At 45.6% G+C, this 14,720-nt stretch overlaps 1 protein-coding gene across 1 annotated transcript in view; it reads right to left on the bottom strand.

Annotated features, from left to right (window-relative positions):
- ABCE1 (ATP binding cassette subfamily E member 1) overlaps positions 1-14,720 on the bottom strand; it is a 1,045,252-nt gene that overhangs the window by 354,652 nt on the left and 675,880 nt on the right. Inside the window, exons 17-18 of the mRNA XM_044062259.1 lie at positions 13,643-13,753; positions 13,409-13,551 (exon numbers count right to left, since the gene is read on the bottom strand). Coding sequence (XP_043918194.1) covers positions 13,409-13,551; positions 13,643-13,753 — 254 coding nt within the window. The remainder of the gene's footprint in view (positions 1-13,408; positions 13,552-13,642; positions 13,754-14,720) is intronic.

Below are 14,720 nucleotides of genomic sequence, written 5' to 3'. Positions count from 1 at the left end.
TATTTTAAATGTCAAAAGTAAAAGGGATTCAGCACCAAAGCATAATTTTTCCAGCTGATCAGAAACATTTTCTAAACTAGAAAACTGGCTAGTTACAAGAAAAAAAAAAAAACAAGCTATTTTCTGGTGCCCAAGAAGGTTGGACCCTGGAGACCTATCCTGGACCTCTCCCCACCTAAACCTGTTTTTAAAGGTTCTCACCTTTCATATGCTGACTCTTCAAACCCTTTTTTCCCTTTGCTGATAACTTAGGGATTTCTAGCCACCTTGGACATAAAGGACTCCTATCTTCACATACTTATCAGATTCAGCTACAGGAAATTCCTGAGGTTTGTTGTTGGTTCCTCACACTTTCAGTTCTTGGTCTTGTCCTTTGGGCCATCTACTGCACCAAGTGTCTTCACCAAATGCCTGGCCCCTGTAGTGGCCCTCTGCAGAGTCCAAGGTATCCATTTTTCACACACTGACAACCTCCTAATTCAGGCAGAAGGTCCCAAATCTCTACACAGCCAACTCCTCCAAGTCATCTCCCTACTTCAGGCTCTGAGATTCAACAAGCTTTAATCCTTCCCAGGACCAGGTTTTCCTGGGCTGCAGAATAAGAACAGATGTTACGAAGGCATTCCTCCTACCCCAGAAAGTGGAAACTCTGACCCAATACCTGGCGAATGTCCTCAAAAGCCACTGCTTTAACAGCCAGACAATACCTCAGGCTGCTGGGTTACATGGTCTCCTACTTCCATGCTTCCTCTGGCAAGGCCGCACATGATGAAATTGGAATGATACCTAAAACTCCCTATGGACCCACTCACACCCCTTGGACTTTATCATCCCCTTCCTCCCATGTCTGAGGAAGTAAATTCTGTTGCAGGTGATGCTCAACCCAGGACTTCTACTGCAGCTCCTTCCCCATGTCCAGGAGATGTACACAGATGCTTCAGATCTGGTCTAGGGGGACTACTCCGAGCAGCCTGAAAGTACAGGGTACCTGGTTGCCCACTTTCATGCAGGAACACATCAACATCAGGGAAATGAGAGCAATCATATTTGCCCTGACAGCTTTTCTTCATGCCCTAAAACAAGGGCCCCTGAAATTGTTGAGGCAATACTACAGTTCTTTCGTATGTGAACTAACAGGGAGGGACCAAACCCTATTTGCTTTGCAGACTAGCTCTCCAGACATGGGATCTGCCAGTCCAACACAATCTCCCTGCCGGCAGTCTATATCCATTCAGCTTAGAACATTCAGGCAGACACCTTGAACAGGTTCATGCCACAATCCCACAAATGGATGCTTCACAGGATGTGTATCTAGACACCTGTCCACAGGTGGGGTATGTCTCAAATGGATCTGTTTGTCTCCCCTCTGAACAAAGTACAGTTGTGTACACTTACCATAAATGTAGATGTTTGAGTGTATTCACTGTTGCAGTCATCACATCTGGGTTATCCGTGCCATGGTAGCCCTCAGTCTTCCCAAATACCAGAGGCTTAGTATTTCTGCATCGGCTAATGTCGCTCCAGGACCGTCGTCAGTGGTATAAAATAAGGCAGCCGACGCCATTACATCAGTTTGTCTTGCCCTGTCAAGAACCACCAGCAGAAAGTAAATACCAAAAGTTCCTTGTAAGGAGAGAGAGACAAGGGGGATGGAGGGAGGGAAACCAGGACTGCAACAGTGAATACACTCCAACATCTACACTTATGTTAAGTGTACACAACTGTACTATGTTCTTAGTGTTTCACTGTTGCAGTCATCACATTTGGGTTGATTCCCAAAGCTGAAGAAAAGGGTGGGAGGCAGTCAAGAAGACTGGGGGGGGGGGGGGCTGGCTAGGATGCCCTGCAAGACTGTGGTGACAAAGCCTGCCCTGGATTTGGAGAAGATAGGCAGGTCATAATGCTTGGTGAAGGTATGAACAGATGTCCACGTTGCAGCCTCCAGGATGTCCCTGGTGGGGACCCTCTGAGAAAAGCCTCAGAGGTGGAGGTTGCTCTGGTAGAATGTGTCCTGACCCAATTAGTTGCTTGTAGCAGAAATGGATGTAGTGTGCTAGCCATTTGGAAATGGTTTGTTTGGATATGGCTTTGCCCTCTGCTCCTGCAGCAAAGCGACTAAACTGATCAGTCTTTCTAAACAATTTAGTCCTATCTAGGTAGAATCTGAGCTGTCTGTGCACATCTACAGAGTGCAGTATCCTTTCCACCTTGTTTTGTGGGTTAGGGAAAAAGGTGGGCAAATGCATGGACTGGTTGAGAGCCACACTGGACACCACTTTTGGCATGAAGGATGGGTTAGTCCTGAGGGAGACCCCATCAGCATGGAAAATGATAAACGACTCTACAGCCATTAGTACTTGTAGCTCGGATACTCTTCTTGCTGAAGTGATGGCCAGAAGCAAGGCTGTCTTCCAAGAGAGAAACTAACTCTGCTGAAGCTGCTGGTTCAAAGGGGGGGCAGGGTGAGCTTTTCCAACACAAGGTTTAGGTCCCAAGCTGGGGTAGGTGCTCTTCTGGGTAGCCTCAAGTGTGTTAGCCCCTCTTAGTAACTGTTTGATGAGAGGGTGTGAGAAAAGAGGTGGCTCTGTGCTGAAATGAGCAGAGATAGCAGAGGCATGAATTTTAATAGAAAGAAAGGATAGACCCCAGTGTAGTAGGTCAGCAAAGTAATCCAGGATGAGAGGTAGGGATGGCTGTGCCATCATGGCTCCCTTAGCCTGGATCTAGGTGTAAAACCTTTTCTATTTGCCAGTACAAGACTTTCTAGTGCTAGGGCGCCTGGTCTCGCGTATAACATCTAGAACTTGTTTGCGGAGATTGGCAGCTTGAGTAGTGGTCTGGGAATAAGCCAGGTGGCCAGATTGAGGGTCTGCAATTGGGGATGCATTAATTCTCCATCCCTCTGGGTCAGGAGTGTTGGGATCCGAGGGAGATGTCATGGTGACAGGCTGCGCAGCAGTGGGCACCAGTGCTGGCATGGCCAGTCTGGGGCAATCAGGATTGTCCCGGTTTTTCCTCCCTTATTTTGGGCAGTACCCTTGCAATGAGCGGTAGAGGGGGAAATGCATAGACCGAGAGGTTGACCCACTGGAAGGATAGAGCATCCACTTTCCAGGCCTTGCAGTGAGGCTCCCTGGTGCAGAATTTGCTGAGCTGATGGTTGGAGTGGGAAGCAAAGAGGTCGACCTTCAGGGTGCCCCATTTCTGAGTTACAGGGGTGAAGATTCTTTGGTCTAGCTGCCACTTGTGTGGGTCCAGAAGATTTCTGCTTAAGTTGTTTGCCAGAGAGTTTAGAGAGCCTGGCAGGAATTGTGCTAACAGGTCTAGTTGCATGAAGCCATGTGCCAAAGGGTCATGGTGAGTCTGCACAGATGGTACGAGTCAGTCCCTCCCTGCTTGCTGATATACTACATCACAGTGGTGTTGCCTGTTTTGATCAGTAGAGGACCCAGGGAAAGTAGGGGTCTGAAAGCTGTCAGTGCATACTGGACAGCTAACATCTCTGTTTGACGTGCACATGTATTTGATGTGGGCTCCATTGGCCACGTATGCACCTGCCATCCAGGTGTGCACCTCAGGCATAGTCTGATGAGTCTGTGGTAAGGGTCTGAGCGGTGTGGGGTTGTGAGAAGGGTAGCCCCTTGTTATGGTAGCATGCTGCTGCCCACCAAAGGAAATCTTTCATTAAACACGGTATCATTGGTTTAAGAGTTTTCAGGTCTTGAGAGTGTTGACACCAAAGGCTTTTTAGGTACCACTGTAGTTTCTTCATATGCAGTCTGGCATATGGAATGAGTAGTATGCAAGAAGCCATGAACCCCAGAACTTGCAGGATTTTCCTTGCGGATAACTGGGGTCTGGTGGCTAGTTGAAAAACAGGCTGTCAGGTAGGTTTGCTTTTCTGCTGTAAGGAATGCCATCTGGGATGCTGTGTCCAAGCTTGCTCCCAGGAATATAATTTTTTGGGTGGGTACTAGTTTGGATTTCTTTTCATTGATAGTATACCTCAGGGAGGTCAGAAGATCCTTTACAAAGGCCAGGTGCTTGAGCAGCTTTTCCTGACTGTCTACCTGAATCAGGCAGTCATCTAAGTATGGGTACATTTGAATAATTCCTTGCCTGCAAAAAGCAATGGTGGGAGCCAGACATTTTGTGAAAACTCTGGGAGCAGTGGATAAGCCAAAAGGAAGTGCAAAGAACTGAAAGTGCAGTGATCCTGCCCTGAAACGTAGATATTTCCTGCATGATTCCCTGATTGGGATGTGGAGGTAAGCCTCTTTCATTTTTAGGGTGGCTAACCAAGCATCCTTGGAGTGCATAGGTAGTAGTTGCTGGAGGGTGAGCATTTTGAATTTTGGTATCACCAGAAAGATGTTTAGAATGGATAGATCGAGGATGGGGCACCAGGTGCCCTCTTTTCTGGGTACCAGGAAGAGTCTGGAGTAGAAACCTTGGCCTATCTGTTCTGCAGGAACGTGCTCTATTGTCCTCATAGACAGAGAAAGGACTTGCTTTTTGGCCTCTGCCCACTGGTTTGAGGGAAGATCTGGGAACCCTTTTGGGGTTGGTAAAGTGTGGAAATAGAATTTGTATCCCTGGGACACTATGTTGAGGACCCAGCGGTCGTTGGTTATGGTGGCCAAGGTGCTTGCGTGGAAGGAGAGTTTTCCTCCTAGGGGCGAGAGCAGATGGGCAGAGTGAGGGGGTGGAAGTGGAAAGTCAGTGTGAGCTCTTACCATGAGGGGGTGGCTTAGCACTCCCTGGTTTGGAAGAGGAGGAACTCCATTGTTTAGATCTCTGCATTCCGTGGAGCTGCTGTCTGGGGGGGGTGCTGCCTCCCAGGGGTCTGGGCTGAGCTGACCTGGAGGGGGCAGGAAATGACCAGTGCTTGGAGGGGCAATGCCTACTGAACCCATGTGGCTGGACCTGCAGGAAGTCCTTAGCTGTCTGCATAGATTTAGCTTTCTTTTCCATCTTTTTTAAGACCTACTCTGCCTTGGTGTCAAATAAGTTATCTTTGTGCAAGGGTGCGTCCAGTAATTTGGATTTGACATGGTCTGGCAAGGGCTGTTCCTTAAGCCAAGCATGCCTTCTAAGGACAGAACCAGTGACTGCTGCCCTGCAAGATGCTTCTAGGGCATCAAAACCACATTGCAAGGTGTGCTTACTTAGTTACTTGACTTGCAGAATGCATCAACTCTTGTAACTCTCTATTTTCTGCATAAGCGGGAAAAGATGATATTTTTGTTTGAGGAGTTCCATGGTATGTTGCTGAAATTTTAGCATGTGGAACTGAATTTAGTGCTCTAATAGCAAGAGTAGCAGAGGTGTATACTTTTTTTTACCCCATCTGTCTAATGTTCGGGAATCCCTATCTGAGGGGGAGGGATTTGTAGCAGACGTTGCTTTAATTCCTTTAGGCCCTTGAGAAACAACCTCAGGGTCAGCAGTAGGATTTTTGAAAAGAAATTTGTGAGAGTCAGGGACTCTGTAGTACCTGCCAGGTTTCCTGGGAGCAGGAGGGAGGGTGTCAGGAGTCAAAATGGATTCCATAACATCATCCATTACATCCAGGACAGGAAGAATGGCCAGAGGTCTGTGCTGTGGAAGATCTAAGAATTCCCTGAGTCTCTTTTTAGACTGAGGATAGTCTTGACATTCCCATTGGAAATGCTCCCTTAAAGTATGTAGGGTTTCCCCAAAGGAAAAGTCCTTGGGTGGAGAGGCTGAAGGAATCGATTCCTCTGCATCAGAATCCTCATAAGCAGAGAGGGGCTGCCTGTCTTCATATTCAGATGCATCAGAGTCATCGGACTCCTGTTCAGATAAAACTACTGGGGACAAATCTTTCTTTTGGAAGGGGTAGCCTGGCTTCTCCTGATCATCATTATAAGGTCTTCCGCCATTTTAAGCATATGAGACTGAGGCAAGGAAGCAGGTGCTAGAGATTGGGTCATTGGTTTCTTGGGTGTGGTTCGTACCCTGGGCCTTAGAAACTCCGCAGTTTTCTAAAGAACGGTAGACCAGAAAGAAGTCGGTCTGTCGAGAATCGGTAGTGCGAAGTACTTCCTTGGAAGCCGGTGCATGCTCAGCAGCTCTGGACCCATCCAAGCTAGAGACATCCGCAGGGCCTTTAGTCGAAGAGTCTCGCGGCATACCGGACTCCGAAAGGGTCTCAGTAGCGGCCTGCGAATCCAAAGAAGTGGGCATCAGGGGCTGTGAAAGTGCCTCACTGAGGACCGGAGAACTAACGTCTAGCTTAACAGAAGCGTCGTTGGTAGGTTTTGGACCTGTGCTGTCTATCCTTACGTTTTTTTCAGAAGATCTGCTGTCGGATGGCTTACTGAAGCCATATCGGAATTTGAGGACTGACAGCAAAAACACCTAGCTACAATAAGGGCCAGACGTATAGTTCTGGCGTTGAACAAAACACAAAAGTGACAGCGGGGAACATCATGGTCTGAGCCTAAGCAAGTGACCCAGTAAGAATGAAAGTCTCAGTGTGGTATTTGCCTTCCACAGGTGAGACATTTTTTAACTTTTTCTGACATCATTTAGAGCAAGAAAAAAGGATCCCAATGGGGTACTTAGCTTTAGAAGACTTCAACTTCAATTCGGAAAACGAAAACGCAGGTAGCTGCCGACCAGCACTCATGCAAACTGCTTCTGCTTCGGGCTCCTCAGCAAGAAAGACTGATGTAATGGCATCGACTGCCTTATTTTATACCACTGATGACCTGACGTCAGTCATGGAGCGACGGCAACCTACACAGAAATACTAAGCCTTTGGTATTCGGGCTGACTGAGGGCTATCCTGGCAGGGATAACTCAAATGTGATGACTGCAACAGTGAAACACGACGAACATCTACCACTATTTTGCACCAGGGTACCCAGTCCCTTAGCAAGGGCAACGGATGCCCTCTCCATCTCATGGAAGGGGATGTTTCTGTATGCATATCCATCCACAACTCCTTCCCCCTATTTTGCAAATGGGGTTGGTATGTCACTTCAGCAGTGAATCACCTACAGGCAAGGTCTACACCACCGGGTGGCTGGCCCTGCCAATGTAATTCTTCCACAGCGCACAATCATACCTATGGCCAATTTGGAGTGCCTAATCCACCTACTACATGTCTTTGGAATGTGGAAGAAAACTGGTGCACCCGGAGGAAACCCATGCAAACACAGGGAGGACATGCAGACTCCGCACAGAAGACACCCCAGCTGAGAATCAAGCCAGGGAAAGTACAGTTGTGTACCTACCATAAATGTAGATGTTAGAGTGTATTCACTGTCACAGTCATTACACTTGGGTTATCCTGCTGGCAGGCTACCCTCAGTCGGCCTGAATTACAAAGTCCTGGTCCGGCGTCTGTTGCCGTCGCCTCTTCCCTGAAGTCAAGATGCAGCAGACACCATTTTCTTCAGTTTTTCTTGCCCCAGATGTCAGGTGCCCCCAAGAACGCAGACAATACATGTTGCTAATAAAAACGTACAGTAAAATACAAACAATACCTTCACCTACAAGCAAATACACCACATAGGTTGTATAGGATAGAGAAGCATAGATAAGTCCCAGCAAAGAAAGGGGGATGGAGGGTGGGTAACCTGGACTGCAACAGTGAAAACACTCGAACATCTACATTTATGGTAGGTACACAACTGTACTATGCTCATCGTGTTTCACTGTTGCAGTCATTACACTTGGGTTGAATCCCAAAGCTGAGGTAGGGCGGCTGGGTCTAAATAGGATTAGAGGTGGCTATGAGGCCCTGCAGAAATGCAGTGGCAAAGCCTGCTCTGGGTTTAGAGTAAAGAGGTAAGTGGTAATGCTTGGTAAAAGCGTGCACTGAACTCCAAGTTGCAGCCTCCAAAATTTCCTTGGTTGGTACTCCTCTGAGAAAGGCTGCTGAAGTGGCTGCTGCCCTGGTAGAATGTGGCCTAATATTCTTAGGCACTGACTTGCCATGCTGTGCATAGCAGAAACAAATACAGTGTCCTATCCATTTTGAAATAGTCTGCTTTGAGATGGCCTTTCCTTGTGATCCTGCAGCATATGCCACAAACAGTTGCTCGGTTTTTCTGAAAGCTTTTGTTTTGTCCAAGTAGAAGCGTAGCTGCCTGTGTATGTCCAAAGATTGCAGAAGTCTCTCCCCTTTATTCTGGGGATTTGGATAAAATGCTGGCAAATGAATGGTTTGGTTAAGAGCCACACTGGATACTACCTTTGGCATAAATGTTGGGTTTGTCCTTAGAGAAACCCTGTCCAGATGAAAAATGATAAAAGGTTCCACTGCCATTAATGCCTGTAACTCTGAGACTCTTCTTGCTGAAGTCATTGCTAGAAGCAGAGCAGTTTTCCATGATAAGAATTTTATGTCAGCTGTATTGGCTGGCTCAAAAGAAGGTAGTCTGAGCTTTTCTAAGACCAAGCTGAGGTCCCATGTAGGTATCGGTGCTCTCCTTGGGGGTCTTGTCTTTTGCCCCTCCGAGGTACTGTCTAAGCAGTGGATGAGAGAAAATAGGAGGATGCATATTGTAATGAGCTGAAATGGCAGAGGTAAGGATCTTAATTGATGAGAAGGATAGGCCTTTGTCCAGCATCTCAGTTAGGTATTGTAAAATCTGAGGAATATTTGGGACAAGTGGTTCAAGTCCTTGTGCCTGGTTCCAAGCACATAATCCCTTCCATTTTTCTGCGTAAGATTTCCTGGTGCTGGGCCTCCTGGCTTCCAAAATGACATCCATAACAGCTTTAGAGACAGGTGTGTTCTGAGTGGCTATATTATCCGCCATGCAGCCAGATTTAAGGTTCTGAGTTGGCTGTGCAGGATCTGATTGTTTTGAGTCAAAGATGAGGCATTAGAGGTAAATTCCAGGCTGGGCCTTGAGACAAGTTCTTTAGGATTGGGTACCAGTACTGGCGTGGCCAGTCTGGGGCAATCAAAATCATTTTTGGCTTCTCTTGTCCGACTTTTAGGAGCACCTTGGGAAGGAGAAGCAGTGGTGGAAAGGCATAAACTGTTAGGGTTTTCCAGCTGAATGACAGAGCACCCACTTTCCATGCTTGTGAGTGGTAGGTCCTTGTGCAGAATCTCTGTAGTTGGTAGTTGTGAGGGGAGGCAAAGAGATCTATGTCTGGGCATCCCCATTTCCTTGTTATCATGCTGAAGACCTGTGGATTTAGCTTTTACTCGTGAGGGTCCATGAGGTTTCTGCTTAGTCTGCCAGAGTATTTTTCTTTCCTGGCAGGAATTGTGCCTACAGATGTACTTGATAGGTCAGTGCTATGTTCCACAAAGTCATGGCTTGCCTGCAGAGGGGGTAGGAATGTGTGCCCCCTTGCTTATGTACCACATAACTGTAGTACTGTCCGTCTTTAGTAACAGTTGTCCTGGATGTAGTAGGTCCTTGAAGGCTGTCAGGGCATTCTGTACAGCTAGCATCTCTTTTTGATTGATGTGAAGATGCATTTGGTCCGTGGGCCATGTGCCCTGAATACATTTTCCTGCCATGTGTGCACCCAGGCATAATCCGATGCATCTGTTGTTAGTGTCTGCCTGGCTGTGGGTAAAGTGAAAGGATGTCCCTTGTGGTGACAGGCCAGTGCCCACCATCGAAACTCCTGTTGCAGGCAAGGAATAAGAGTTACTGTTTCCAGGCTGTGGCAATGTTGAGTCCAAACACTTTTTAGGTACCATTGTAGCTTCCTCATATGCAGTCTTGCATATGGAATTAGCAGGATGCAGGATGCCATGAAGCCCAAAGCCTGCAGAATTTTTCTTGCAGGTAGCTGGGTCTTTGTTGCCATCATGTGAAAGTAATGAGTCAGTTGCCTTTGCTTGTCTGGCATGAGATAAGCCATCTGGGCAGTTGTATTTAAGCTTGCACCCAGGAATATTATCTCTTGAGAGGGCACTAGTTTTGATTTCTTTTCATTTACTGTGTACCCTAGGCAAATTAGTAATTCTTTTACAAACGCCAGATGCTTTAGTAGAATGTCCTTGCTCTCTGCTTGAATAAGGCAGTCGTCCAAGTAGGGATATATTTGAATTCCTTTTTGTCTGCAAAATGCAATCACTGGTGCCAGGCATTTTGTGAAGACCCTGGGCGCAGTAGATAAGCCAAAGGGCAGTGCAGAGACTTGGTAATGCATTGAGCCAGCTATGAATCTGAGGTATCTTCTGCAAGATTGTCTGATTGGGATATGCAGGTATGCCTCTGAGGTCCAAAGTAACTAGCCAAGCCTTCTTGCCCAGCATGGGTAGAAGTTGCTGCAGTGTCAACATTTTGAATTTTGGAACATTCAGGAAAGTATTTAGAATTGACAGGTCCAGTTTTGGTCTCCAGGCTTTGTCCTTTATGGGTACCAAGAAAAGTCTTGAGTAAAATCTTTGCCCATGTGCTTGCTATGGTAATTTTTGAATCGCTCTCATGTCCATGAGAGCAGAAATTTGTTTTTGTGCCTCTGCCCATTGGTTCTGTGGCAGGTCTGGCATACCTTTTGAACTTGGTAGGGTGTGAAAGTGGAACCTGTAACCCTGAGAAACAATATTCAGTACCCATTTGTCCTGGGTGATCATGTGCCAATTTTGTGAGAAAAGTGCTAGTTTTTCCCCTAAGGGTGCTGTCAAAAGGTAAGTGCTTGGCTTTTGTAGAGGGAAGTCATTGGGACAGTTTCCTATAAGGTTGTGATTAGTCTTCTCCGCCTTTGGGGGCTGAAGCACCCCACTGTTTAGGTCTGTATGAGCCTTGGGGCTGAGATCTGCCTCTTTGTGGCCTGTCTGACACTGGAAAGGACCAATTTTTAGAAGGCCAGTTCCTGCTAAATCTAGGTGGCTGAACCTGTAAGAAATCCTTTACTGTCTGCATTGATTTTGCTTTATCCTCCATTTTCTTTAACACCTCTTCTGCCTTTACACCAAAGTATCATGCTGTAATGGAGCATCCAATAATTTTGCTTTAACATGATCAGGTAAACTTTGTTCTTTTAACCAAGCATGCCTTCGAATGACAGAGCCTGTAACTGCGGCTCTGCAAGAAGCCTCCAATGAATCAAAACCACACTGCAGAGTATGCTTTCCCACTTGTTCAGCTGCATGCAATAAATCCTGCATTTCCTTATTGTCAGGACATTCTGAGCTTGTAAGCATTTTCTGTTTTAGCAAAGACATTAGGTATTATTGCTATTTAAGCATGTGAAACTGGCAGTTTAAAGCCCTTACAGCTAAAGTAGCAGAAGTGTAAACCTTTTTCCCCCCATCTATCCAGTGCTCTAGAATCCCTATCAGAGGGAACAGGGTTTTTTGCAGTGGAAGCCTTGACCCCTTTGGGACCCTGAGAAATTGTTTCTGGGTCAGAAGCAGGGTTTTTATAAAGAAATTTATGAGAGTCTGGGACTCTGTAGTACCTATCTGGCTTGACTGGTGCAGGGGGTAAAGAATCAAGAGACAAACTGGATTCAGAAAAATCATCAACAATATCTAGTACAGGGGGGATAGCAAGGGGCCTGTGCTGAGGCAGTAAAATAAAGTCTCTGAGCCTTTTTCTTGGATTCTGAATAATCCTGGCTCTCCCAATGAAAATGCTCCTTCATGGTGTGCAGGATTTCCCCCAAAAGACTAATCCTCAGAAGGAGAGGCTGAAGGGATAGATTCTTCAGCATCAGAGTCCTCATAGGAAGAGAATATCCCTGTTCTGAAGAGGAATCAGAAGAAATAGAAACCTGGTCAGAGGAGTAATAGTCAGTGTCTTGCCTAGGCCTTTTATCAGGAGGGGGATGGGAACCCCTGATCAAAGTAATTAGGTACTTTGCCATTTTAAGCATCTGTTGCTTTGGCATGGATGACAGTCCAGGAGAATGCTGTACTTGTTTCTTTGTCTTTAATTGTGTTTTAGACTTTGCCTTGGCTGCAGAAGTAGACTTGATAGTAAGCTGTGTAGGTCTGAAAACACCCTCAGAAGCCGATGCCTGCTCAGCGGCTCCGGACCCATCTGAGGGAATAGTTTCCGTAGGCCCAATACCTTGAGTTTCCAGAGGCCTAGTTGTCTCCACGTGGGAGTCGGAAGCGGCCTGTGGCTCTGAGGTAGCGGGTGTCAGGGGCTGCGAAAACGCCTCACGGAGAACCGACGACTGGCCTAGAAGAGGCTTCGTCATCAGTTTTGGACCTCGGATGCCTGTCCTTTTCTTTGTCTCTGCGTTTTTTTATGAATTCCGGTCATCGGTTGTTCCGACGGCATTATGTAGTTAAACCTTTGGCCAAAGTAATGAAAAGCAAAATCAAACAGATGCTTAATAGTGCGTTGGTTGAATCTAGCATAAAACCGACAACTAGCAACGTCGTGGTCAGGGCCTAGGCAAGGAATACAGTAAGAGTGAAAATCCTTATGAGGTATTTGCTTCCCACAAGAAATACAATTGTTAACTTTTACTGACATCAGTCTGGAGGAAGAAAAAGTTTCCCCATCAGGGTACTTAGCTTTATTGAAGACTTAGGCTCTGAAATTCAATTTCGAAAATCTCAGGAGTCGGCCGACCGGCACTTGCGAACTGCTTTTGCTTCAGGCACAGCGCGGCAAGAAAGACTGAAGAAAATGGAGTCGGCTGCATCTTGTATACCCCTGGTGCACTGACGTCAGGGAAGAGGCGACAGCAACAGACGCCGGACCAGGACTTTAGAATTCAGGCTGACTGAGGGTAGCCTGCCAGCAGGATAACCCAAGTGTAATGACTGCAACAGTGAAACACGATGAACATCTTCTTGATGTGAGGCTACTATATTATACACATACAGGTTTACTTCAGAAGACTGAAAAACCCAAGCATGAATCCCAAAAGACTGAAAATTCAAAATACTGAATAATGGAATTTGCCCCTTCTCCACTGTTGTGGAATCTTGAGTTGGTATATATAGTTAGCAGGGGGTGTGGTGGGCACAGCCCTCACTTGAGGGATGCATGGGTGCTTGCCCCTTGCATAACAAATGTGTTCAGTATTTTGAATTTTCTGTCTTTTGGTTTGTCAGTCTTCTGAAGTAGACCCCCACCCACCCACATATTTTTAAGCACACGTACAGAGATGCATGAAACTGCTTAACCTTGACATTTTGATGAATGAATCAAATTCTGCCAATGGGCAACATTCCACTAACAAATTAACAAATGTCTTCAAAGAAGTGAAGTCAGTGGTATTGTTAAAACGTGCTTAACACAAATTAATACCCAAAGTACAGTACCAATTAACAGATATCACCACATACATGTGTTGGAGTATATAGTTGGTGAGTACAAAATCAACTGATGTATTACTATCAGAATTGATGTTAAAAGATCTCTGCTGTAACATTTGTGTGATCACTGGGTCATTCTGCATACCAAATGGCAAAGAAAAATGAAAGCCCACTTACCGTTTGATCACTCTTGCAGCCATTAAACGCTGCTCAGAGTCTAGATAAGCTGATGGCTCGTCAATAAGATAGACATCAGCAGGTTTGCCCAGACAAAGTACCAGGGCAACACGCTGCAACTCACCACCAGACAACGTCTGCACCTAGAAAAGGCAAACCAGAATCAAAAAAACATTAGCTTAGCAAAGCATTAAGAAAATAACGTATGTAAAACAAAACAAGCACTATATCTACCTCCTGATCAATAATGCTCTCAATCTGTAAAGGCTTCATCACATCAGTCACAAACTGTGGATGTGTATAGGCATCGCGGATTTTTTCATGAAGCAGCTGGCGTACACTTCCCTATTTAGGAGAATGAAAAAAAAAAGAACAAATAGGACTTGAAGGTACTGTTTTAGTTAAATACACATTTCAGTTGTAAATATACATACATCTACCACTTTGCAGGGATGTCTGTGTACATACTGGTTACTGTACATGCGCATATGTCAAACTTGGATTATTTCACAAGAATATATTAATATTCATAATACTGGTCATTGCTACAATAGCTTTACCTATCTATGGTTTATATTCTGCATAGAATATAACAGCTGGCCAGCTTCCAAAGCTTCAGGGCACTTTCTACATGTCCAAACCATCAGTCAGTTCAAGCTAAGCTGACTAAAAATGACAGGATTGGGTATCAAGCCCATTCACAGCTTTCCTATTAACGTAGAGTAAGCTCCTCTAAGGCTTTTGAGGATCAACGGTCAGTTTGCGCTATTCCTTTACAGGGAAGATAAGTTCCCTTTAACCTTCCATTTTGAAAATGGTTTGTTTAATTTTACTTTCCTGTTCAGGAAAGTTTTTAAAGCTAGTATTTTATGTAATACACCGTACTGCACTTTTTTAGTGCTCATTTTCCTGTCAGTTTAAAAGTTGTCTAAAGTATTTAAAAACATTTTTTTTTCTGTGGAGAAACTGTTTATTTTTCTTTTTGAGGGTGACAGTATTTTAAAGTGTTTTTTTACTATGTTATGTAAAAAAAGATGATTAAGGATTTTACATTTCGACTCTTTTGCTGCTTGTTTACCCTGGATCTCTTGGGTGTAGTACCTACAGCCACTATGGAAGGGGTTTAGCCATGTCCTCTACGGCTGTTTGGAGTTCCTCAGTGGGCAAGGGAAAGACACTCTTAGGATTATAGGAAGTTACTAGGCTAATGGCCCTAGGACCCTTACAAGTCTAACCAAGTTCTTATCCTTATTTTCATGATCAGCACCTACTGCCCCTGTCCAAGAGGGACACAGGTGGAACCCCCCATGGT

This window comes from Protopterus annectens, chromosome 2.part1 (assembly GCF_019279795.1).
Source record: "Protopterus annectens isolate FY-2018-M chromosome 2.part1, PAN1.0, whole genome shotgun sequence".
Taxonomy (NCBI): domain Eukaryota; kingdom Metazoa; phylum Chordata; order Ceratodontiformes; family Protopteridae; genus Protopterus; species Protopterus annectens.
The sequence above is the reverse complement of the archived record's forward strand: the minus strand, read 5'-3'. Positions and strand labels throughout refer to the sequence as shown.